The sequence below is a fragment of the Hippocampus guttulatus genome, chromosome 9 (assembly GCF_054856545.1).
Source record: "Hippocampus guttulatus isolate MCC_2025c chromosome 9, RoL_Hgut_1.0, whole genome shotgun sequence".
In the NCBI taxonomy this organism is placed as follows: Eukaryota; Metazoa; Chordata; class Actinopteri; order Syngnathiformes; family Syngnathidae; genus Hippocampus; species Hippocampus guttulatus.
The window spans coordinates 1,531,736-1,557,171 of record NC_141269.1 but is presented as its reverse complement, the minus strand read 5'-3'; the positions used below and the strand labels follow the sequence as shown (position 1 = coordinate 1,557,171).

Genomic DNA, 25,436 nt, shown 5'->3' with positions numbered 1-25,436 from the left:
ATTTTTAGTATACCTCATTGGGTAACATTGCACAAGCAAATATAAACATTCTGCCTTTGCAACGATCAGAGTAGTACTGATTTTAAAAAAACAATATTTTTTTGTTTAAAAAGAAACCCCTCCAGAATCTTTGGTTCTCTTTGATTGCGCAGGTGTTCCTAATAGTGTCCAGCAAGTATGAAGGAACACAACATTTTTAGTGGAATAAAAAAGTGGAAAATGTTGGGCAACTAACAAGTAAAAATGATTGACTTTTATTTCCCACTGCATTTTTTTGAATGATATAAAATCAATATAAAAGCGTTTATCACATTAGGTGAAAAATGGTAGCTCATGTCACTTTTCTTCTCGTGTCTCATGAGGTTTTGTGGCGGTGTAGTTTTTCCCCAGTTTTGTGGCTCAGGAGTTGCTGGAGAATGGCCGCCACGTTTTCATCTTGACCAAGCCGGCGCAGGATTGGCTATCTGAGATTCGCTCTGAGCAGGAAGGTTCGGATTTCCATCGGGCGCAAGGTGACCTCCCACACGGAGGGGTCCTCCAATGACTTTTTCATCTGCTTTTCAACTGGAGAAAAAATAAAAATAAAAAAGGAGGGGGGGGGGGGGGGACAAGATTGCCTCAAGTCATGCCACCACGTACCAGCCTGCGGTCTCCAATTGAAACGCTTCATCTCTTCTTTCCACTGATTAGCTGACAGGTTGAGTTCGGACACGCCCGTCACCTCCAGAGTGGAAAACAGCTTCTGCGCGGAAGCAAAATCACCAGATGACGCTATAAAAGTATACTTTCAGAATTCAAAGTACCTGAGCATGTGTGTCGTTTCTCAATGTCGGAATTGGGAATGTAGTAAATAACCTGCAGGTCGACCGTGACCGGTTGTGAGTTGGCTTTGCTTTCCCAGCTCTGGAACTGATGCTCCAACCTGAGCAGGACCGACTTGTCGTCCCACTGGCTCAGTGTTAGGAGATGGACAGCAGGGGGCAGTGCAGCCTGTAGTCCTGAGAACTACATTTTTATTTCTTGTTTTTCGTCGAAGTAAAATACAAATGAAGGGGGTGGGTGAATTCAGGAAATCATAACTTTATGCGGGAGGGGGGGGGGGGTATTCTGAGACACAATAGCCGGTGATTAAAGAAAGATATTTTCCATTTCCATCACTCACCTCCAGTCTCGTATTTGGGTGCAGCTGGCCCTCAGTAAAAGTGAGCAGCGGCTGCAGTACCGCCTCCTCGGCTAGGGGGCGATGCATGTCGGCGGCGCTGGCCGGGTGGTTCAGGGAGAGCAGCAGGCGGCCGCGCACAACCAGACCCTCTGGGAAGACGTCGGAAGTCTCGTTGAGGGGTTCGGCCACGCCGCGGACGTCGTCGTACAGCAGCCGGCGGTGGAGCTGTTGTTGGGGCGACGCAACTACATGGATGTGATGTCTGGGTGGTGTTTCTTGGTCTTATATTTTTTAATTGGCATGTTATTTTTGTGTGGTTATGCGTGCGAGTTGCTTTCCATGGTTTAATGTGTTGGATTGTGTGGGTTTTTTTTTTTCATTTCTCAACCCGTTTGTCATCATGTGTTTGTGTGTTGTTTTTTGTTTTTAGGTGTGTGTTTACACGTGTATCCGTCTGTGTGTTTATGTATGTGCTTGTGTGTGTGTGAGATGATGTGTTTTTGGTTTATTTCTGTGCATGTTTGAGCATTTACTTCACTGTTGTGTTCATGTGTGTGTGTGTGTGTGTATGGAATGTGACCATGATCTCCAGGGAGCCGTTTTGGATGCTGCCTCCACCCTGAGAGCGATCCGTCACCACAGTGAGTTGGTCCTTGTCATCCTGGCAACACACACACACACGGACACGTTTCTACAAAATTTTCCAAATGATTGTGGGTGCGTTATGTAAAACATTTGAGGAGTTGCAGATGGTTACCATGTCCCAAGCGAGGTGTCAACAATTGACGTAAGACATGCTCATGCCACTTAAAGCCGCGTTTTTAGATTCAATACAGTGCTTTTTAAGGCTTTTTGAGTATCCGTTGAAACATTGAGGATCACTCAGGTGGAGAGAACAGGAAGAGGAAGTGACAAACCAGGAAATGAAACGGACAAGCTGCTGTGTGAGTTCCTGGTTCAGGAAAACTCAAGAAACTTGACTGTTACCCCCAAATGGAAAAAAGAGACGTTGATTCAATATGACTAACTGGGTACAAGCTAAGCATAATGCTAATGCTAGCATTTGCAAAAAAATACTTGAATTTCAAGTTGCGGGCTAGCCAAGCTGTTAGCTTAGCAATTAGATGAACATTTCCATTTTAACATGTTCAAGTTTTGAAAATGTTCAAGTGTGCATACTACTCCTGACACACCAATGTCATCATCAGATGCAGTACCACGTGCCCTGTAAATGTGATGACCCGAAGCCAACGTAGCACCCATAGCCTAGCTTAGTTTAGTTTAACTCATTCAATGCCAAGGATCTGTTTTTGTTTTTTTTAAGAATCCAGACATCCAATCCCAGGTTCGTATTTGTTTTTTTAATTCACATGATGTTCTTTAGCTATCTATGCTTACATAGTTTGCTAACATTTAATGATCAGACTTTGTTTCCTGTGTCCATGTCAAAATGATTTTCTTTTAAGCTCTGGGAAAATTGAAACGGGATATGCCCTAACAATGTGCAATTACCCATTCTACTGAGCACATGCAACGCACCTTGATGAAGGCACGGGAGTTGATCGGGTAGTAGTTCCCGGCGATGGGCTCTGACTGTTTCAGGTTCCAAGTGGGTCGAAAGTCTTTCCTGCGGGCCCGCAACAAAAGTCATCACCGTGAGCACAATTGAACATCTCCATTCAGTGTTCGCTGAATACCGATTAAGCACAGCTGAGAGTCATTGGAAAGAACTTGACGACTTACTTCCTCTGCAGAACTTCTCTCCCGTTGGAGTCGGTGAAAAAGATTCCCGAAGACTTGATGTCCGTGTCCAAGCGAGTGATCACCTCCTTGCCCAAGTCGTCGCTGATGAAAGAAGATGGACGTGATTTCCCCAACGATCCCACGGACACAAATCGTAGGCCGGCCCCACTCACTCGATGGGAATCGGGCCCACGGTCCACTCGAGCTCTAGAACCCGACTGTCGGTATGGAGACGAACCACCTGAGACACCCACGGGGCGAACCACTGCCTCACTTCCTGCATCACTGACGTCTGAGAAGGGGAAAGACCATGCTGGTAGGAGTTGAGCTGAGGTATGTTGCTGTTGGTTTGATTTAGGGTTTTTTTGCCATGTGTCCAAGAGAATTTTTCACGGGGCTCCTCTTGATTGTCATGCCTCCCAAGTTTCATGTTTCTCACCAGTATCGCCAAGTCACTAGCTTTGAGGGAAGAATTTTCCCAAAAGACCCCGAAGGGCATGACGACACCACGTTCCCCCAAATGGAGCCAAAAATGGCCGCTTCGAACCACAATGCCAGCTTTGCTGTGTTTTTTTTTTTGTTTTGTTTTTTTCCAGGCATGGCTTGTTGAGACTTTTTGGACGTCTGCTTATGACAGACAGGCCTACGCAATTTTAGGTTGCTCAGTGAAACTGTCTTGAGGGGCTAGATTTTCCAAAAAGTGCCTGCAATCCTGTAGTGGAGTTGTATTTATTGAGTTAGTTTTTCAAGTCATTGAACTTTGCTGCCAGGCTCCACCCACAGGCAATGACGAAAGTAATGATTACGTAATTTACCGTTGCCAATAGGATATGTTGTTAACATTTCAAAATGGCAGACTTGTGTGTTTTCCAGGCATGGCTTTTTGAGATTTTCCTGTGGATCTGTTGACTAAATATCACGTTAGCGACATAAAACTGGCTTCTGAATTCAAAATTTGAAAAAGCGTAACAATCCGTGCCTGTATTGTCTCCGTCTTGGCCGTCTTGCTGATGACAAACGGCGTGGAGGAGTTGGGTCGGAAGATGTATGCCCCTGAGGGCTGGTTGCTGTTTGAGTTGTTTCCGTCGCTGGCGTTGTACCTGCAAGTGTTGAGGTCACACAAATATTCATCATTTGGTTCACTTGATCGTGATGATGACCTACCAGTAGAAGTTTTGTGTCAGGCCGATGCTCTGCTTGGTCTCCAAGTTGTCCAGGCCGCTCAGGAGGCCCGTCGTTGGGTCAAAGGTCACGCGTAGATACTGTAGATATCAAAAAAAATCTGTCGTTCTGGTTGGACTGTACCTACATCCTGCTTCAAGTACATGACAGGTTGGCTCTTTCAATAAATAAATAAATGAGAATAAAATAAAAAAGAAATTCCCTACTGTGACCTCATACTGTACCTTGTTCCAGATGGATTTGGGCACATGGTAGCCCGTAGAGGCCAGCGGAGGCCCGTCCTGGAGCAGGGACACCGAGTAGGTGCTGAAGCCCAGCGGCGGGGCTCGGACCCGGAAGAGGAGCTCGTTGACGGCGAAGCCGCGGTTCCTCCTCACGTCCCGCGTGGTCCCCGAGATCGGAATCACCTCGCAGTCCACAGCCTTGCCGTTAGCGTCGGCCACCACATACGTTGTGCCGTTGACCGGAAGCCTGACGGGCCAGGAGACGGGCCGAGCCAGGGGGTTGAAGACGTTCACGGAGAACTGGAGGAGGCAGCCGTGCATCAGGAAAGTTGACGGCAAGAATCAAAGCCGTTTTTGTTACCTTTTTGCTGGACTCGGTGATGGGACACACGCTGATGTTGAGGCTGTCGCAGTACACCCGCTCAGCAGTGGAGCCACTCAAAGCAGCGAGACTGTTGCTGACCACAACCTGGAGACGGCAAGAACCATCAACTGACAACGTTTCCGTCAAAATTGACGCATCAGAGAGACGACGCGCATAAAATAGCCGACTGAGGGAAAAACCTCAAATTGCCAGCTTCAAGGATGCGCAAAACCTCACCCAGACCCGAAACCCATCGAGAATCTTCACTCGTGTGAAATCGGTATCGTTGGATTTTCACAATGTTAGTGGTTTTCGGAGCCACAAATTTCCATCCAGACCCGAACCCCATTGAGAGTCTACATTCCCACGATACTCAAGAAAATATCGTGCAACTGCTTTCGACAAAATGGGCCCGGAGATGTCAGCTATGAAACTTTCCACCCCGGTCCGGGCTTCCATACAGATGCTTTCTGCATGACGCGCCTGGTTCGACTTCGTCCTGCGTCGAGCTTTTCTGCTGTTCAGCCCTCACTGACACCACCAGAAAATTCCTTTGCATCTTACACGTCGGCATTGCCTTTCAAACCGAACAGCGAAATAGAGGAAAAAATCCAGTAAATGCACATCTTTACTCAATGGGGGTTAGACTTGACATCTCCCAGACCTGAACCCCATTGAGGATCTCCATTAGCGTGCCGCTATTCCTGAAGTGTGACGTCCACTGTACCTGACAACGTTGCCAGCCGTCGGCAAGTCTCCGGGCGTAATCGTTGGCGACATGCTGCTTTTCGGTTCCTGACACGGCGTCGTGGTGCTGAGCTACCGCCATGGCTCTCCCTGGACCGGGAAGAATGAGCGGTCAGATTTGACAAAGGCAAAGGGAATCATTTTGACTTACTCAAGGTCAGGCTGTCGCCCTGGCCGAAGGGTCCACTAGTAGAAGCCTGGCCGCCGAGAACCTCCAGCTGGTTACAGGTCTAAAAAAAAAAAAAAAAAAGATCCTCACATTTGAGTGGTTTCCATTTTCCAGAATCTGGATCTGATCCGGGAACCCACCTGCAGGTTGCTGTTGCTGAGCCTCTCGTAGCGTTTCAGGGCCGGCCGACTGCTGAAGTAACCCGTCCAGAAGTCGTGGGCGTCGTCCGCATACGGAAAGAAGTCATCGGTCTTGAGGGCCCTGTGCGGAAACCCAGAACGGTTCTACGCCGTCCCCCCCGCTCGCGGGCTAGCATTTGGGTCCTACCAGGAGAGGTTGGCCCGATGGAGCTCTTGGAGGTAACAGGAGGGCGTGGAGTAGAGGACGTTGACGCGGCTTCCGTTGGACTGCCGGGCGTTGACGTAGCGGATCAACTTGTCCAGGTTCTTGTACCACAGGTTGGCGTTCTCGTACTGGAAGTCCGAGCCCATGGTCATGATGATGTGATCGGACTTGTACACCAGAGACTGGGCCGGGAGGAAGACTTGATTCTCACCACGTAGCGACAGTTTCTCTCCATTAAGACTTTTGAATTCCTACACGATCCATGGTCGTTATGTGTGATAGGGGTTCGGATTTGGAGTGAGCCCTGAGAAAAATTCCTCCGCTCGGAGGGGTTTGTGAAGCCCCGCTTCAAGTGCTCTCACCTGACTTTTTGCGATGTTGAGGAAGCGTTCCACCACGTCATTCACGTTGTAGTCCTCCAGGTCGGGATCGTCCTTGATGGGTGGGTCGTCGCAGGACTGGTCCCAGCAGAAGCCCTCGGGGGGGTTGTACCCATTGGGAAGAATCCCTGTCAGGGCGGGGAAGACCGGGGGGTGTCAAAACTCGTTAGGGTTGCCCTCAGGCCGCCTATTCGGGTGAAACCACATCACTATACAATCTCAAATCGCGGTTTAGGATGTACAGTCCCTTGGTTTTATGCTCGTGGTTCAACTCGCACATCACAAAGGAAACAAAATGACCTGCATTTGATTGTCATTATTTCTAGGATGAGAAAAGCCGCGAAAGATCGGATCACGCCCACGGGCTGCCAATTTGTTCCGTTACCGGTGAAGAGGTCGGCCAACGGTGGGCTGATGCTGTCAGATGCCCTCCACAGCAGCTCCTGCTCTTTGGCCCGCATCCGCCGGGACCGGTCCTGGTAGTCCACTCGCCCGAAGAAAAAGCCGTCGTAACCCATCTGGAGCAGGACATGGGTGACTTTTTCAAGGATTTTTTTCCTTCTCAAATTGAGGTTGAGGCGGTATTATTTTGACACTCAAGCGGTAAAGTTTGCAGTGATGGAAAAAAAACTAAACACTTGTGGCTGCAATCATCAGGTTAAGTTGATCATCACTCGTTTGAATTGATTGTAGGTTAAAAAAACAACATCAAAACATCGAACCGGTGACATTTCGTTTTTGGCAATGCTCCATCATCCGCAAGTCATGTTAGCAATGTAGCGAGCTGCCTTGGTATTCCTTGCTGTTTTTGGCAGAAACGCAAAGGCGGAGTTAAGCGAGGCTATATTCAATCTTAAGGCATGTGATTTTTTTTTTTTGTTTGTTTATTTGTTTCTACCTGCGCAAACATGGAGGCGTGCTCTCGGGCGTGTCCAAAGGGATCAATGTGCCAGGCCACCCGGGGCCGACCGCAAGGCCCGAAGGTCTGGTTGAGGAACCTGAGGCCCATGGTCATCTGGTCCACAACGGCGCTGTAGTGGGTGGTGGCCTCGTCGCTCATGCACCAGCCGCCGTTAACGAACTCCAGTCGGCCTGGGGTAAGGAAGGGGATGCAAGGTGGGCGAGAGGCGTTCCCCCAGGATTGTTCCGGTCGAAGGAATCCAAGCGGGGACGCACCTTGGTTGACCAGCTGCTTGACCGTCCGCTGCATGTCGGAGCTCTGGCGACGCCACCAACGGTAGAAGAAGGCAGTCTCCACGTAGATGAACCTTCGGTCGGGGTTCTTCCTCAGTTCTTCCACCACAGAGTCCAGGATGTACTGCACGCCGGCGTGCTGGATGTCGTTACGGTCTACACACCAACAAGGACGCCTGAAAGCGGCCTGCATTTTGCGCACATCTCTTGCTAAAAGGACGTCACTCTACTGGGAACAACTTTCAACTGAAAGTTGAAGAAAACGGTACAATTCTGACTGTGTTCAAAAACAATAGTGAGCCGCTACGTTTTTTCGACATGATTTGCTCCTTTTTATTTATTTATGTTCAACAAATGTTTCCATTTTGTTCTGCCCTCGTTGTTTTTGTCTAGTGCAGCACGTTGTCATCATCACACTAATAGCATATGCAATTCATTTAGTCATCTTTAAAAATTGAAGGTAAGGTTCAGCTACATGTGGGAGTTTTTTCACATCAACATCGTCGCTATCAATTATGGTCAAATCTGTATTGCACAAGGTCAAACTTAAAACATGAAAACGGAAAAAAAGTCAAAACATTTTCAAAAATCTGGGTCAGAAATATGCAGAGAGACACATAAAACCATCCCGAATTAAAACTGGCTGTTGATTAGTTAATTATGTGATTGGTTTTTTTTTTTCATTTATATAATTTTGGGAGAATTTTTTTTCAATTTTGTTTTCTTACATGTAGCTTTTTTTCCCCTTGTTTTTATGCAAGCCATTTTATGATGCATTTTTTCAAGTTACATAATGTACACAAAATATTCTACGATATATGCATCAGAAAACAAGATTATAAACTATCAATGGGATAAAAGAGTACATGTATTACACTGTAGTATTTGACGACACGTTTACTAAGATGATACACTCTGATTATCGTATTAAAAACAATAAGCAGTTCTGGTTTTATATCAATTGGATATCATATATTAAACGAAAGTGGCTTTTGAGGACATGCGATGAGTTCCAATTTCAAATTGCCAAGAAATGTTTAATTGTCGATGACTGTATTAAATCACTATGTAAGCGATAAAAGATAAAAAATCATATTATACTTCATCATATACAAAAATCTGACCATTTTTCACTGCAAATGCCCGCACGGAAATCAAAGCAAAAATCGCAAAATACTTTGAAACTGGTTGTTTGAGGGCAAGCATAGTGCTGATGGAGCAGGGAAAAAATATATACAAATGCTACCCCCCCCCCCCCCCCACTACAACCTCCATGTGAAAACATGATGATGGTGAATCATTAGCTGTTGCACAGAGGATAATGATCATTTTATGGTTCGTCTATTATCACACAAGTGCATGTGCGCACGCGCTGTTCAGACCTCCGTAGAAGTACTGGTCCACGGTCTTGAGCCAGCCCACGTCGTCGTGCGTGTGCGGAACCAGGTGGACGTTCAGCATGGACGCCTTTGTAGCGTGACAGGACTGCAAACAAACAAATGAGTATGTACGCACATCCCAACATAAATGGCAATAATGCACATACAAACAACTAATAAAGGAGTATGTTTTTTGTTTTTTTTTTGCACAACAAAAACAAACGAATTGACCTTGCCGGCTGTGTGTTAAAACCTCACACGGAATTTGTCCCTGTAGTTGGAAGCGACAGTATCACAAAAACATCGCTTTGGTATGTCACAATGTCCAGACACTCATCGGGCAACATGATTGGATCATTTATCTTAAGTCACGCTGGAGGGGGAAGGTTGGTCAAACAACACCTTTGACTTCTTGACACCCCCTTTCGGACTGTTGCTACTTTTTTTTTTACTGCATGTTCGAAATAAACATTTATTCAATCAATATAAAGTATGCAATAGTGCAGTCATACTGGTCAAGAACAGAATCGTGCAAATTCATCAAGAGTGATGGTTGTGTTCAATATTCGACGTTCGCACTGTTTTATTTAAAATTTTAAAATGGAACTCTATTGTTATTATTTGAGAAAAAAGATGTGGGATTACACATCTAATCTAAACAGCAATCAATATCATCCGCGACAGCATAACAGTTTTCATAAAATGGTTAGACCTAACCGAAAAAATGAACCGTCTGCGTGTCTATTTCCAGTTCACAGAGCTTGAATGGACGATTTTAGTCATAAAATGACTGAAAAGTCGTTTTTTCCCAAGTTTCCTTTCAAATATATGGCCTTGAACGCGGCATGATGTCACAAAAAAGCGCCCAGAAGTGTCTCACCTGATAGCCGCATTTGTCCTCGCGTAGATTTTCGTGGCGGTCGACTGGCAAACTGAAACAAATTTCACAGAGCAGCAAAAGGAGCGAAAGGAGCCGACAGCAGCCCGCCGCCATGTTGGCAAATGAAAGTCAAAGTCATGTGATGTGTGTTTACGTTCCAGGTGTCATGTGACAAGCGATTTCCTGACCCCCCAATCTTTTATACGTTGAGAGAAAAATATAATTTACGATATTAGTCATAATTGCAATATCTAGACAATAACGGTTGCGTTTGTTCCATCTCCCAGAACTCACGTTACTGACTTTATTTCAACAAGAAAGTCATAATTTCCTTTTGGAGAAAAAGTAGGAATACCGTATTTCACGGGTTCATATTTTTCTTTTGAAATAATACTGTTACAAGATTTTTTAAAAAGGAAAGTCACGCTGCTACGAGAAATCGGTTTGCATCCAAAAAAGAAAAGTGTCAATTTCATGTCAGAAGTTGTACTTTTTAAGGCAAAACGTGTTATTCCACAAGTCATACTTTTGAAAAAACACGGATGAGCGATTTTAACCTTAATTACAAAGAACAACATACCCCGATAAAACACCATTTTATTCTTGTCATATTACTTTTTTCAAAAGGACATGACACATGTAGCCTCGCCACATTCCTGCATTTTCCTTGAAGATTTGACTCTCCTACTTTTGCAAATTTTTAATCTCAGAAAATATATGACGATATTAAAAGGCACAATTTGGGAATGAAGGCAAAGGGAATGTATGAGAAAATATTTGGGGGGGGGGGCATAGGGGGTGGACAAAAGCCATTTTATTCCAGAAAAGTAGCTATACTTTTTTTCTAAGAAAGAAATTACATCATAAGTAATTGTTAAGTCATTTCTTTGACAAGTCGACGACGCGAATAGTGACGGTTGGCTTCAGCGTTAAAAAGGTCGCAAAAATTTAAATAAAATTGAGGAAATTTATCTTCCTAGAATAAAGCGATGTGAGAAAAAAATAACTTATATTTTGATCAAGTCGTAATCCTAATGGAAAGAAAAAATGCCTGGATTTTTTTTCCTGATCACACGAAAATAGTCAGAATTTTGTCTGACTTCCGTGTAGGATTTCAGAGGCCCCACTGAACTTGGCAGCCTTTGGATTTTGGTTTTTATTTAAAGTGAGCCCTACTGTGACGCAAAGCGAATATCCGCATGTCATTGACGCCAATCCGAAAAGATTTGAAATTGTCTTTGCATGCCACAAAACGGCAGCAAGGCACTTTTTTTTCCCCATGAGACAGGGCGAAATGAAGGTCCTCCTCTTCAGTCCAACATAGTTACCAAGTGGCCACCAAAGCTGCGCCAAAAGCAATATTTTTATACAAGCCATGCCAAACCGTGACTGCGGCGATTCACAGTCGTTTGAAAAATAAAAATTGGAGAGATGGTCACGGCCGTTTAGTACGCTGGAGGAGGGCAGAGGAGCAGAGTGGAGTCCAGATCCAGGCGGAAGGCCGGGTAGATGGGCTGCGAGAAGGCACATCTGAAGGTGTGCAGCAGCACCACGCTGTCTGACACGCTGTAAAAGGACAACGCCCCCTTGTGGCGCTCCAGGAAAACGCCGATGCGCGGGCACGGCGCCGCCGCCACGGTGGTCTTGCGGTTGTCGTGCCAGGCGGCGTAACCGGCATGCGTACAGCGAAGTCGCCACGAGTTCTCGTTGCGGCCCAGCAGGCACGGTTTTCCGCCGCCTTTGCGTCCGATTCGCCTGGAAGTAGGGTTGAAAAATATCCGTGGCTTAACTTCCAATGGAAATTGACCAGAAACTTTGCGGAAATATCCCCTCCTCCCACCCTTTACAAGTCTACCTGTAGGTGGCGCCGATGTCGATCCATCCGCCGCCGCGCCACTCGACCTCCCAGTAGCTGGCGTCGCCAAACTGGCCCTGACAGCACAGGACCTGAGCCACTGAGTCGAAGCGTTGGGTGTGCGCCGAGTACGACTGAAGCTCCTCTCCGCAGTGGGCCCCCTGGCCCCCGTCGAACAGCACCAGTGTGGGGTGGGCCGTGTCCGGGTCCAAGGACAGATGACAGCAAACTGAGATAACCAACAAACAGGAAGTAAGCAACAAGGACAGCCCCAGCCCAAATGTCAACTTACCCCGGCCCAAGAACCGGAACACCAACCCGAAGAAGACTCCAACAACCCCCCCCCCCCCTCCTTTCCCTAAGAACTATAATAGCCTGGACAAGAACCTGAACACCAAGCCGAAGTAAAACCAAATGAGAACTCACAAAAACAATCCTTACCCACCCAAACCCCAACAAGAACTTGAACCTTGACACCTAACAGCCAGCTAACCCCAACAAGACCTCTGACTGAACCAGGCGTGTCCAGCTCGGATCCTCGAGAGCTGCTGTCCTGCGTCTTTTATGACTCGCTCCCCATCAGGAAGCAATGAAGACGCCTAATAACGAACCTGGTCATTTGAATTAGGTGTGTTGAAATTGCGAGACAGCCAAAACAGGCTGCAAACCCAACAAGAACCTCAACCCCCTCACCGAACAACCCCAACAAGAAACCCAATCATAACCGAACCCTGGAGGAGGACTTGTTTACCTTTGGGCAGTTGAAAAAAGTTGAACTCGACAACTGAACTTCTCTAAGCATCAAGTTTTATATTTAGCTTCACTCCAGTTGTTTTCAGATCTCGCATCTGAGCACCCGGGTCAGTTTAACGTGGCGGCATCACGAGGTCCAAACAACAGCATTTCAGTCTTTGTATCATTAAAAAGCAAAGCATTTTAAATACATCCGTGCCTTTGATTACCCGACACACACTCAAGAACGTTTACGTTGGACGTTTGCGTATCACATGAAATGGGATGTTTCCAGAAGACTGCCCCAAGAGAAAGGAAAATCAGAGGCCCAAGAATGGAACCTTGCGGCACTCCAGACCTGAGAGAAGCCCCAACTCGAACACTCCATTTTCTACCTGTGAGGTACCACCGAAACCACTGCCCGAGACAGAAGACTGGGATGCTCTACCCCGACCTTTAGCAACAAGCCTGACCTCAATGCTAACAGGACAAACGACAAGCGTAACACCCCCCTTAAATAAGTAACCTAACCCCAGCTGTCACAAGCTTGCCAATGAGAACACGAAACCCCAAGCCCAAAAACATTCCCAGACCTTTCAAGAACCCGAATTCGAACCGACCACTTGATCACCTGCCTGGTGACCAAACAAGACGGCCTCACCCCAAAAGCACAGACCGGGAAAAGCCTTTTGGGACCCCGATGAGGTGACAATCTGCAGTTGTGGGGACGAAAGACACCCGCGATGTCATCAGTTATTGATGAGCGACGAGGTGTCATCCTATCAGCACAAACGCTGGGTGACTTTCCTTAATCCAGACGTGACATTCTCAGGTTCCCTCCACTGCGTTCAGCGAGGTTCGTTTCGCCTTGCATCGCCCGTGAGGAGGCCACGGATAACATTTAATCACAATGAACGCTCATCCCCCCCACCCCCCCCCCCCCAAAAAGACGCCATTTTCTCCGATTTTGTCAAGATAAAAATTTGTCATATCGAGTCATAATTATATGAGAAGTCAGAATCGTCATAATATTACCAGCTGTAATTTGAAAAACAAAACAAGTTTGTTTCTAAGAAAAGTTGGAATCTTGGGAGGATACATTCATATGAATTAAAATATACGGCTGAAACAGTCATTCAGAGGAGGAAAAACTGTTGGACGCTTCCAAAATTTTCTTTTTTTCAAAATAAAATAGTAAAATTGGTAAAATAACAAAAGTAGTATTAGTACCCCCCCCCAACCAGTTTTTTGTTTGTCATTTTGGGGTTTTTTTCTGAAAAAAGTAAAAAATGGTGGTGATTGGTGCCTTGACTTACAAGGAAAAATTTGAACTTGAACTTGATGACAAGCATCACTTTGTCAGCTCGTAGGCAATTCCTCGAAAACGAGGTCAAGTGTGCTTGCTTCAAGCTGTTTCTTTCCACTGCCGTTGGATGTTTACTGTCAAACTAAATGTCAAACAAAGAAAATGACACGTCGTATTTTCAAGCCTTATGTGAACATACAATGCAAAACGTCATAGACCGGCGAACCAAACGAGCAGCATTCTTGTGGTTGTACATTAGCATATTTGAACACAAAGAGTGCAGCAACACCTGTAGACAGACAACATTAACCGGAGGCTTATATTATTATTGTGATACCTTTTTGGGGTGATGAAGAAGAGAACTTACACCTGAGGAAGACGGCCCTCATCCTTTGGTCGGCCGGCTGCAGAAGCGGCAAGGACGGAGAGAACGACGAGGCCAACACTACGCACAGGAGGAAAAGTGATGCAGTTTTTGAAGAGGGCAGCTGGTAGCGTGAGAGCGCACGCAGTACTCACCCTGTGTGTCATCTTGTCGTGAATGGCGAGGGGAATGCTTCGGCTTGAAGTTCTCGGCGGCCGTATTTACTGCGCCTTCAAACACACGACTGACATTTTTATTCGGTGCTCCTTAATTTGAAACCCTCACCTTTGTTTCAAGCCCTAATTTAATTCCAACCCTAATTGGAACCCTTAAACGTGGCTCAAAACCCTCATTTCAACCCTTAACCCTGGCTCAAAACCTTAATTTGAAAGCATAGGCCTCGTTTCGATTGCAAACGACGGCCTGGAACCCGAATATCGGAACCAAACTTGAAATCCTAACCCAGGCTTGAAATCGCAACCCAGGATCAAAGCCATAATTCTAAGCATTAATCCTTGTTTGAAATACGACCCGAAACCCTACTTTGAAACTCGTCTTGAAAAACGCTTCACCAAATTTGAAACTGTAACTTCACAACTAACCGTAACCCTTTCTTGAAAGCCTACTTTGAAACCCTCATCGGAAACGCTGCCCATGTTTGAAACCCTAACCCAAAACCCTAATCCCAACTTGAAACTGAGCCGTTGAAACCTTATTTGAAAGCCAACTCAAATTTTCACATGCTGACCCAGGCATCCAAACCTAATTTGAAACCCTAACCCTGGTATAAAATGCTAACGGGGGTTTGAAAACCCATTTTGAAACCTTAACTCTGTCTGGACATCCTCACTCAAAACCTTAACCATCGATGAAAACAGTCATTTGAAATCATTGGATTGCTGTCCAATGAGTGATCTCACCTTTCGCGCACTCGCCACCTGACGCGTTGTTCTCATTAACTGCAAGACAAACGCAACCGGTTGAGTGAGCGTATGTCCGCGTGCGTGCGTGCGTGCATGCCGGCTTTTGGGGTTGAACCACTATAGATTTTGTTTTTTTGGTCGTCAACATTGAGGTAATGAAGGTCGAGTGAATCTTCAAGCACAAACGCACCCTCCCTACCCTGTTACCCGCGCGTATGTATGGGTGTCGTGGTCGTCCGTGTTTTACCCGCCCTGCTGATGGAGTCCATCTCCTCTCTGCAGACTTCCTCCAGGCGGCTGCGAAGTCTCCCCAGGGCCCCCCTCGCCCCACTGAAGGCCTCGGCGGAGGGACCGGACGTCGCTGAGGGCCGGGCGGCGGCCGCGACGGGAAGGCACAGCAGCGGCGCCGCCTGCTGGGGAGAGAGCGACACTCAAGCAGCCGAGGTGCGCGATGGGCTCGGATTGGGGTCTCGAGGTGCAGGAATTTGGGCAAAATGTTTGTGCTCAAGAACCAAAATTGTTGTTGTTGTTGTTTTATTTTTAAAGGGATAAGGTGCCGTTTCTAACGACGACATCACCTGCAGAAAGTGCCCGCTGTCCTGGGTTTGAAGAAGTTGTTCGATCTCCCGGTCTCGCCTGTGCAGTTCCTCCAGATCTTTCTCCAGCATCTCCGCTTCCTGCTCGGCGCGAGCCACCAACGCTCGCGAGCGCGCGTCCACGCGCGCTCGCACCTTCGGCCACACCCAGCAGGCAGCAAGTTCATGTTGACGTTTCCAACCGTGTTTTGAAATGCTAACGCAAACTCCATAACCTAACTCTCATTTAAAATCACAACCCTGGCTTAAAAAGCTGAATTTGAAACCTTCAGCCTCGAATAATTTAAAATGCTAAGCCTAGCTTCAGAAGCTAATTTGAAGCCCTACTTTAAAACGTAATGCCTTGTTTGAGACCCTAACCCGAATAGAAACCCTAATTTGAAACCTTGCCCTTGTTTGTAACCGTAACCCAAACTTTCTTTGAAGTTCTCACAACTCACCTCAGTCTTTGTCTTCTCCAGTCGTGTTACCATGTCAGCAAAAAGCGACTCACTGTCCTCCAAAACGGCCGATGCCGACACCTGAGACACACACATACACAAACACGGGTAATTTACTCCTTTCCAGGGTTCCAAGAATCTTTTTGGGCCAGGGTCCGCAGCAATGAGCAAACCTTTTTGGAACCTTTTTTTTTTAACCCCAAGAACTAAAAGTACCAAAAAGTGTACCTTGAGGGACTCCAAGCTCTGCTGGAAATCCTCCAGCTCTCGCTCGCAGCTTCGGATTTTGCCCTGAACCATCCTATGAAACTGCCGCAGTTGAACCTGGACGCCAGACAGACAATTTGGTGGCTCATTCAAATCACCGTGGGAACTATTTTCAATCTTGTAAGAATTCCTAAAATGACACATTTTTCACCAAACCCAAGCCACGCTGCCCGCACCCAAGCCAGTTGAGTGCTGTACAACTTCACCATCAGCGGCACTCACAGCTCAATTCCAATAACTATCAATTATCATCCTGTGTCCTTCCACGAAATAATCCCACTCAATTGAGGCGCAGTTTGACAGCATTCAGCCCCATTTTTGAATTGTCTCGTCGTCGCCCGTACCTGTCTCCGCGCCCTCTGAGCCTCCCCGGGGTGCGCCTCCTCCCGGTCGGCCTCGCACAGCAGACAGTCTCCGCTCCACTCCACCGCGGCCTCCTCCGGCTCGACGTCCCCGCCGGCTCGCGGCCGCAGTCCGAGGCGGTGCTGCGCGCAGAGCCGCTCGGCGGGACACTCCACGGCGGCCACCAGCTTGTGCCGCCGTAAGGTGTCCACTTCCCGGTGGGGCAGCACATGAGCCTCGCAGAAGGAGGCCAGGCACACCAGACACGACTTGGCCGCCGCCAGTTTGCTCTCCGGCGGGCAAAAGTCACACGGCACCTGGCCCGCGATGCCCAGGTACAGCTCGAGTGGCTCGGAGAGCACCGAGGCTTCTCTCGGCTTGAGCTTGGCCACCACCTCGGCCAGCACGGTGTTCCGGCGGAGCACCGGCCGGGGGCTGAAGGCCTCGCGGCACTGCGGACAGCTGAAGTGCGCCGGCGGCTCAGCATGGTCCCAGTAGCCGTCGATGCACGCCATGCAGTAGGTGTGTCCGCACGGGATGGACACCGGGTCCTGGAGGACGTCCAAGCAGATGGGACAGCGAAACTGGCTCTCCGTCACGGAGATGTTGGCATGGTGGGCCATCGCCGCCAGACCGGGGCGGCTCGCTGATCGAGTCCGACTTTCGGTCACGCTCTCCGGGTTTGTTTTGACACCAGGGGAGGGGTCGGACCAGAGCTTTGGGAGCGACTAAAATAACTCTTCCGCTCTTTGCCCAGAGAATTTTACCCTTGTTGCTGACTGGCAGGTACGTAATTGTTGAAGGTCATTATTGAAATTTTAAGGCAGAGAAAAGTAATTTCATTGTCAAATTGTTTACTTTTCATATTAGACGTGTCTATAAATAAGAAGTGAAATATCACACTATGTGTTTTAGTCATCAGGTGGAATACATTATTTGAGGTCGCGCTGTCCTCTGGTGGCTACGCTGTCTGTTGACACTCGAAAGAAACAAGTGTGCCCGAATTTTTGACTGGATAATTTCCAGTCATTGTTTATTTCTTTGTGCAAGGTGAAATTTATTATTAACACTACGATCATGAAATAAAGGATGTCTCACGTACAACTCTTTTTCCTAAAACCCTTGTAGACATAAACATTGTCCACCGGGAAAATGCCTTTTTTGACGTTGTGGACTATTTCAAAAATTTCTCAGTTCTACAGCACAAGCACGAACATCAAACACGTCGTTTAACTTGTTCTTTTCAATCATTTTTGAGTCATTTTTTTTCCAATACTGAAGGCGTCAGGTGATTAAGATGAACGAAGTAAAATTATTTCAATTGGACTTGATTTATTTTATATATTTTATCATTTCGATTCGTTTTGCATTATTGACTTTGTGCTGGGCGCCCACTCTACGCTTGTTCGAGTCCAACTTTGAGCCAGGTGAAGGAAATTATACCTGCGCGCGCGCGCGCGTCTGTGTGAGCGTGTGCGCGCGTGTGCGTGTAATACACTCTAATTTAATTTGGTATGATTTAGACTGTCTGTGTACGTGTGCGTGTGTGTGTGTGTGTGTGTGTGATGACGTCACGAACCCCACGCAAAAAAGAGGAAGGCGATGGAAAGCACTTGTGACAATGTCGCATACTAATTCCTTCTTTTGATTTTGAATGAATTGCTCACGCCACGATGAAGAGATGGTTCGGTCGCAGGTTGCCGCTCTTCATCCTCGCCCTCTTCGCGGTTCTTTACGTCCACTTTGAGTGGGACGTCGGCCGCCTCTCGGGGCTCTTGCCAGCGGCGGCTCCTCGTCGCCCCCCCTCCGGCTTCCGAAGCCCTCGTGCCGTCCCAGCCGTCACCCTCGAGGCGAGGGCCACCACCGCCGAGCCGGGGCGCCGCCGAGCCTCTGGGCTGCGGCTGAAGGACATCTTCATCGCGGTCAAGACCACCGGAAGGTTCCATGGGACGCGCCTGGCCCTCCTTTTGCAGACCTGGATCTCCACAACCAAGACGCACGTGAGTGGCTCTTGATGAACACCAAATTGCGCTCCAAGATGTGTGTCACATTCTGTACTCGCAGCCCTCAACGAAACAAAACTACATAAAAATAAACTACATAACATTACATACAACGGAATGTAATGTTATGATCCTACAATAAATTCATTCTACATATTTCTGTTTTGTTTGAAGTACAACACGAGGTAAATGTCTAATTGTCAAGATTGGAAAATGTAAATGTGCTAACATTCATGAAAATAAAGAAGTACTCACAGCAAAACAAAATGAATACAAAGAGTGAATTATGTTTTCAATTATGTAACATTGATTAAAATTAATCTTGTCCTATAGCCACTTGTCACGTGTTAAAAATGGAAATTGCGAGCATTCATTCAAATGAAGTGAATTGTCTTTAATTACAAAAAATAGAGAGAATTTAAAGTCTTTGTAAGAAAGTAATCTGCGTCCTCTCAAATTCATCACGTTGCTTTACAGAGCACTGTCACAAGACAATGTTGGCTGTCGCGCGCGCGCGCACACACACACACATACACGCACCTCCAGGAAGTGTTGTCTGGTCTGACAGGAAGCATAGCCTCTCAACAATATGCGAAGTGGAAGTGCAGAACAGGAAGTTAAGAAGCAGATTACACAAGTGAACGCACTCCTTCTCACACACGCCGCTTGCCGCGGCATCACTTTTGCCACCATATAAATATTCAACACGCCTTCCATATAGCATCAGGCTTTCTCTTTTTCCTTTTGCAGACGTTCATTTTTACCGACACGGACGACGACCACTTGAAGGCCAAAGGTACGAGAGGGAAGTAGAAAAAAGTAGCCTCTGTCAAAAAGTGATGGATTTAAGGTATGAGGCTTGGGGGATTTATGACACGTCCTCAATAAACTGTCAGACATCAAAGAATAAATGATGGAAAATTATCAACCAAAAAGCTCATGTCCAAGCCATAAAATGCACACCAGTGTTTTTATGCCATCCTGTTAGTCAGTGTTCGAAAGAACAATGAAAAAAAAAGTGCCAAAAGCTTTTTCCAACAAAATGTGTCATGAATCTTCATGGGTCACAAACCCAACACTCATTGTTGATATGAACGTGGTGATGTACGTTAGGCTACAACATGGTGATGACGAGCTGCTCTTCGGACCACAGTCAGCAGGCTCTGGCATGCAAGATGGCCGCCGAGTACAACGGCTTCCTGGCGTCCGACAAGAGGTGAGACATGAGCTGGATTTTCCTTCGGGAGATTTCAAGGACTCTTTTTACACGAGCGGCGTAAATCCTGTGCGGCTTAACTTCACTGAGGCGGTTTGGACCCAATTGTGGTCATTTTGCAGATGAGCACCGCCCGCGGGAAAGCTGCACCGCGATGGGTGTGGTCACGGCCAACTTCAATCGTGGCCAATCAAAGTGGCTCCGTTTGTTCCCTTTAAATGCAGCGCGCAAAATTGTGCACTCGAGTCTTGACTTGGTTGACAGAAAAAGATGGGAGCCTATAATATTTATATATATATATATATATATAAGTGATGATATACTGTATATTATCACTTGTAATAAACAGCCAGTACTTGCCAGAAATTCCTCGAGCTCGTTCCATGTGGCTGTCTGCCTTCGGGCGGCCTCCCTGGACAGTTATCTTCTTGTCTTTCTATCGGGGGTGTGGAGAGTTTCTACATCTGCTGTAAACATTTGTTTGTGCGCACTCCTCAGGTGGTTTTGTCACGTGGACGATGACAACTACGTGAACGGCGAGGCTCTCGTCGCCACGCTCGCCGCCTTCCCGCAAGATGGCGACATCTACGTGGGCAAGGCCAGTCTTTACAAACCAATCACAGCTCACGAGCTCATGGAGGGAAACCAAACGGTAACACGGGTCACGTTTTTATGGGCATTTGAATCGCAATTATAAAGTCTGCATCACGGAATATTTTCATGTAAATTTCTTGAAAAAGAGTGAAAGTGTCAGAATTAGTTTTTTTTTCACATTTCAAGCAATTAAATAAAAACAAATACAATCATTTTCAAAAACGTTACCCCTCTCTGCGTTTAGTACAAAAATTATTGTCATGAATACCAATAATAGTCAATGTCAATCGTCAAACAAACATGAAATAAGTCTGCATTTTGCAGGGAATTCTTCAAGAAAAATTTCAAACGCACATTAGCTTGTGAGCAAACAGGTTTGCTCCTTGTCGTAACTCGTAATTGCATCAGATGACAACGAATGATAATCGCTCAAGTTTTCACAAGGGGGAAAGTATATGGCGGATCTTTTGAAATGCGACCGTTACAAGCAGCTTGTGATTGATCAAACTGTTTGTCATGTCAAATCTACTACAAAGAGCATCACAGAAGAGAAAAAATTACAGAGATAATTTGTGTGTAGAAGCAGAAGCGATGGCATGATACATGGCACGCATGCATGCTCACACACTACAAAATACTACTACTATTAAGGAGTGTGCAAATCGTTTGTAAAGTTTGTCAGATTTTAAATTGTTACACTGGGAATTATTTCTCTGTAGATTATTGATTGACATTGAAAGAGTTAAAAAAAAAAGTGTGTGTGTGTATGTGTGTGTGTGGTGTGTGCAGAGGGAAGTGAAGTTCTGGTTCGCCACTGGAGGAGCTGGATTCTGTTTGAGTCGGTGTCTGGCCCACAAGATGTCGCCCTGGGCCCGGTACTTGTGGACTCTTCCATGGCGTCTCACTTCTGCCGGAACCACCCTTCAATAAAACCCGTGTCTGCATTTGCGCATATTCAGTGGCTCTCGCTTCCAGGAGACATCGGCGAAGATCCGTCTGCCCGACGATTGCACGGTGGGCTTCATTGTGGAGGACCGCGTGGGTGTCTCCATGGTCCACTGCCCATTGTTCCACTCGCACTTGGAGAACCTCATGCTGCTTCGCCGCGCCAGCATCCCGCACCAGGTATGTGCTCCCCTCTAGTTGAGCCATGTGGAACTGCACCAAATCACGAACAAAACAAACATGGACATACTGTACATGTGCGTGTGTGTGTGTGTGTGTGTCAGGTGACTCTGAGTTACGGCCTGCTAGAGGACAAGCTGAACAGTGTGGAGCTAAAAGGAAGTTTCTCCAAAGAAGAAGATCCATCCAGGTCAGCCAATCAGTCGGTCAGTCATTGAGCAATCATGAAAAAAAAAAAGGTGTACTTTGGAATCAGGTTCAAGACCCTGCACTGCTTGCTACACCCGCTAACCAGTTGGTGTCCCTGAACCACCACCAAGGAAAACCAGGATCAGGACTTCAGAGCCTCCCAGTACAGTCTGGTGATCGTCGTGACTTGGAAAGAGTCAAATTTGAACAGCACTTTTATTCGGCAAATGGACATTGTTCAATTGTTTATACATTTGTCGTATAACACCTTTCAATCCATTTTAATACATATGACATTTTAAAAGACAAAAAAAAGGTTTCCCCGCCTGGTGGAAGTAGGGCGTGTCCTACCTGCACGCACTAGCCAATCATACGGCAGCTGGGCGTGTCCCGGCATCGTCTCCAGTACCATTCGGACGAAAAGCCTGAGCGGAGAAAATCTTCAGGTGACTTCCTGATGCAAGTGGCGGGGAGGGGCCTGCAATGCTCCCTGTAAATTCATTCACTCTTCTCTTGTGTGAAGCAGCTGATTGATCAGCTCTTCCGCATTTTAGTCCATGTACAGCACTTTATAAGCAGCGGTGGCTGTTTTCATGTGCTCTCGGAATACGGTTGAGTTGAGCTGAGGATTCCGAGTTCAGGGCAAGTCAACGAAATCAGAAGTCAGGTTTTGATTAGCTTCCCAAAACGTCCACCTGGACAGATGTTTTAATCAACCCACGGACGTGAATAAATCGCACTGCGCTTGCATGTGTAAAATATGATCGTTTTTGTTCATTTGAATATCATGGAGAAGTTATCTTGTAGCCAGAAGGAGCCACGAGGTGGCAGTAGCGTGCCATGTAACGCCTCCTCCCGGGGACCCAGACCAAGTTTGGAAAGGAAGCGGGAGATGAAGTTTAAAAGTGTAACTTTACAATACAATACGATACATGCTGATTTATATAGCGCTTTCACAACAGCGGCAGCTGTAACAAAGCGCTTAACAAAACAGTGAACATAAAGTAAAATGATAAACACAACACATAACATAAAACACGGACAGTCATGCAGTTCTGCTGTCACTGTACAGGCATTTAGTGGAAACTGTATTGAGAGCGCGCGTGTGCGTGTATCATGTTTGGGGGTAATGTTTCTCGGACAAATAATTTGTGGCGGTTATTTTCGGTACGAAACCAGATTTTGTGGGCAGTTGAAATAATTTGATGAATTGACAATTTAAAAATCTCAATTGCTGTGATGTGTTCTTTGTAACATTTACAATTTTATTTAAAAAAACCCGAAATAGCTTTACTGTAATTCAGTTAATTTCGTTTTAGTTTGGTTAACTATAGTATATTTCTCTGTTGGGTAGCTTTAGTGTTTGTTAAAGGGGAATTAAACTCATATATTTATTTGCAAGAATATGTCATTTGTGCCCCCAGTAGTCTCAACATGATATTTACGTTGTTCATAGATTAAGAAGTAAAAAGATTATTGCATCCATTTTAACCCACGTCTTCGAGGTCACCGTATTGCCCAATGGCGACTGAAATTGACATGCCACCTGCCTTCGGACTTGCATCACCACCGTCACGTGACCAAATAAAATCAAATCAAATCAGGTGAGCTGTGGTGTTCGCAATGCAACGCGAGGCCGAGGGTGATTTGATGTCAATCAATTGTTTGACGCCTCTGTTGGAAGAATCGTCCTCAATTTCCGACAGTGCCGCTATTTGGTGAAGTGAGTTGAGTTGAGGTTGCTTCCACTGTCGAGGGCGCGTATTGTGAGTCTGCAAGTCAAAGTCAAAACAAGTAAACCCCTCCCACCCCGCACAAATACAAATGAGTGTCAATGCGTATGCTTGAGGGTACCTGGCGTGTCTGCATGTGTGCGCTCGCATATGGATATGGATTTGTCTGTGATTGTGTTTGTATGTTCACAGCTCACCGGCTCAGTGATTCACCACCTGCCCGGTTGTTTGCCTGTGTGTGTGTATACTGTCATGACTCCACGCTTCATCCTGAAGAAGACCACCTGAACACACGCGCACACAAACTCAAACACATGCAGGTACACAAGCGATGCCCGCACGCATATAAAAACTGCTGCACATTCACACACACAAACACACTTGTCTCTCCCCAAAAATTCGACGTGCACTCAAATGCGGGTGAAAAGAAAAGTTATTGCAAGATCAACAGCGGCGTCCAGAGCGTGTGAAAGGGGAGCGGTGCGGTCCATGTTTGCATGTAGCTGAGATGGCGGCAGTGGTGGCCATGTTTTTATGAGTGATCGACTGGAAGTGAAGCAAAATGGCTGGCAATAACACCAAAATGTCTCTACAACCCTTTTGGAGCCTCCAAACACATTTTTGGGACCCCGCCTGTGATGTTATGAGTAAAATAACAAAAGAACTACAGTACCCAGCATGCCACAGTAGTTTAAGAGTACGCGCGGTGTTCCGGCTGGGAGGGGGTTATCAAGACGAGCGGACAACGAATGTGAAGGAGTACAAGCTGGGAGTAAAGAGAGAACGAGTTCTATCCAACACGCCTCGTTTCCTTGATTACATGATAAGAGAGACAACACACCGCCTTCAAATTCAGCAGCAGACGTGTTGCCTTGATGTAAGCACTTGTTTGAGTCTATTGTCCGCCTTTCTTTATGTAATTGTTTTGCTATCTCCAGGGGAATTTAAGTCAAACAATATGTTCTTTGCGACCCCACTCGTCTAAACACGTCGTTCTGATCAATATCGCGGTTGTGGAATTGGAGTTAAGCAGTAAAATCCCACCTTTTTTTGTAGTCATCTTAGGGCGGCCATTTTGCCTCTTGCTGTCCACTGAATATGACATCACACTCAGCTTGCGGACGTCACATGACCAAACCCACAACACAGGTGAGCCGTGATTGGTTGAAAAGCATATCCCAAACCTGCTGCATGTGCACACATCAAAAACTAACACACACACACACAAAAGAAACTGGTACACACACCTATTTCCCCAAAATGTGACACAAACGTGTGTACGTGCAAACACGTGCACACAAAGCAATACACATCCACACAAACGCACGGATGCACATCTGCGAATCAATGCATACACGTGCACTCATGACTCCCCAAATATGGACACACGAGTCATCCACAACGCACGCATATCACGTATTGTCAGGCCGAGGAGAGACCGCACTTGCCTCCCTGTTGTTACCATGACGACCACAACCAGAGCCGTGCTTGATATTCTCTGCGTGTTCCAACCCCTCCCTCCCACTCCCCCCCCCGACACACACACACACACACACAGAGCGGACCAACCCCACCGCCTCCTTTCAACTCCCCATCTTCATGATTCCTGCTCCCCTTCTTCCCCATCTTCCTCTTTTCATCTTTGGAAATGACATCATAGCGCAGCATCACCGTAGCGTGAGGTCACCATTCTCTCTCCACCAATCGGGACGCTGCACTGAGACTAGCTCCGCCCCTTAACCTGCTGCCTTGGCAAACTATAATGTAAATCTCCTTCCAAGTTTATGGCTTTTCCCAGCCCCCCCCCCCCCCCAAACCTTTCGCGTCGGTCAGCGCGGGGCAATATTTAGACAGCCCCCCCCCCCCCCCCCCCCCGGCCCGCGGCGATTGGTTGATTCATGGCTTTGCCGGCCGGTAATTGGACAATGACAGCGGGGGTGCAAGTGTTGCCCAGCGATGATTGATGGCCCATGCTGCCGTCA

At 46.8% G+C, this 25,436-nt stretch overlaps 3 protein-coding genes and 3 long non-coding RNA genes across 14 annotated transcripts in view; 3 read left to right on the top strand and 3 right to left on the bottom strand.

Moving 5' to 3' along the window:
* Positions 1–238: 238 nt before the first annotated feature.
* On the bottom strand, positions 239–9,891 carry man2b1 (mannosidase, alpha, class 2B, member 1). 2 transcript variants are annotated; one of them, XM_086120534.1, is made up of 22 exons: positions 9,770–9,891; positions 8,893–8,995; positions 7,493–7,666; positions 7,215–7,408; positions 6,702–6,834; positions 6,299–6,444; positions 5,919–6,118; positions 5,732–5,852; positions 5,574–5,652; positions 5,403–5,512; positions 4,673–4,780; positions 4,312–4,611; positions 4,070–4,167; positions 3,885–4,005; positions 3,079–3,197; positions 2,906–3,007; positions 2,702–2,789; positions 1,743–1,823; positions 1,163–1,387; positions 856–1,005; positions 640–742; positions 239–564 (listed from the first exon to the last, which is right to left on the bottom strand). In XM_086120534.1, exons 1-22 carry the CDS (start codon positions 9,881–9,883, stop codon positions 461–463), a joined length of 2,973 nt encoding a protein of 990 aa, XP_085976660.1. In that variant the 5' UTR covers positions 9,884–9,891; the 3' UTR covers positions 239–460. The 2 variants fall into 2 exon arrangements, 1 of the variants encoding a protein (XP_085976660.1); XR_015101872.1 differs by lacking the exon at positions 239–564 and having other exon boundaries at positions 856–998.
* LOC147199739 (uncharacterized) lies at positions 3,133–7,368 on the top strand. The gene is made up of 3 exons (XR_015101873.1): positions 3,133–3,238; positions 6,643–6,850; positions 7,231–7,368. It is a non-coding gene; the product is annotated as an uncharacterized LOC147199739 (long non-coding RNA).
* A 458-nt stretch (positions 9,892–10,349) lies between the features above and the next one.
* LOC147199737 (E3 ubiquitin/ISG15 ligase TRIM25-like) lies at positions 10,350–17,985 on the bottom strand. 2 transcript variants are annotated; one of them, XM_086119213.1, is made up of 10 exons: positions 16,597–17,985; positions 16,214–16,309; positions 15,986–16,066; positions 15,528–15,680; positions 15,197–15,359; positions 14,947–14,985; positions 14,182–14,256; positions 14,030–14,107; positions 11,625–11,853; positions 10,350–11,524 (listed from the first exon to the last, which is right to left on the bottom strand). In XM_086119213.1, the coding sequence occupies exons 1-10, from the start codon at positions 17,215–17,217 to the stop codon at positions 11,215–11,217; spliced, it is 1,845 nt and encodes a 614-aa protein (XP_085975339.1). In that variant the 5' UTR covers positions 17,218–17,985; the 3' UTR covers positions 10,350–11,214. The 2 variants fall into 2 exon arrangements, with proteins under 2 accessions (XP_085975339.1, XP_085975340.1); XM_086119214.1 differs by lacking the exon at positions 14,947–14,985.
* Positions 17,986–18,125: 140 nt separating this feature from the next.
* Positions 18,126–21,990, top strand: mfng (MFNG O-fucosylpeptide 3-beta-N-acetylglucosaminyltransferase). Of its 6 annotated transcripts, none has more exons than XR_015101736.1 (8): positions 18,126–18,594; positions 19,348–19,393; positions 19,711–19,813; positions 20,312–20,465; positions 21,197–21,282; positions 21,383–21,532; positions 21,637–21,722; positions 21,789–21,848. XR_015101736.1 is itself a non-coding variant. In XM_086119217.1 (8 exons), exons 1-8 carry the CDS (start codon positions 18,268–18,270, stop codon positions 21,838–21,840), a joined length of 966 nt encoding a protein of 321 aa, XP_085975343.1. In that variant the 5' UTR covers positions 18,126–18,267; the 3' UTR covers positions 21,841–21,990. The 6 variants fall into 6 exon arrangements, 4 of the variants coding, with proteins under 4 accessions (XP_085975343.1, XP_085975341.1, XP_085975342.1 ...); XR_015101737.1 differs by having other exon boundaries at positions 21,772–21,795; XM_086119217.1 differs by having other exon boundaries at positions 20,312–20,411; positions 21,367–21,532; positions 21,789–21,990.
* Positions 21,919–24,574, bottom strand: LOC147199735 (uncharacterized). 2 transcript variants are annotated; one of them, XR_015101740.1, is made up of 3 exons: positions 24,499–24,574; positions 23,652–23,738; positions 21,919–23,493 (listed from the first exon to the last, which is right to left on the bottom strand). It is a non-coding gene; the product is annotated as an uncharacterized LOC147199735 (long non-coding RNA). The 2 variants fall into 2 exon arrangements; XR_015101739.1 differs by having other exon boundaries at positions 21,919–23,738; positions 24,499–24,555.
* The window catches only part of LOC147199734 (uncharacterized), a 36,754-nt gene continuing 35,104 nt past the window's right edge, over positions 23,787–25,436 (top strand). Inside the window, exons 1-2 of the long non-coding RNA XR_015101738.1 lie at positions 23,787–24,331; positions 24,511–24,603. This is a non-coding gene — a long non-coding RNA (uncharacterized LOC147199734). The remainder of the gene's footprint in view (positions 24,332–24,510; positions 24,604–25,436) is intronic.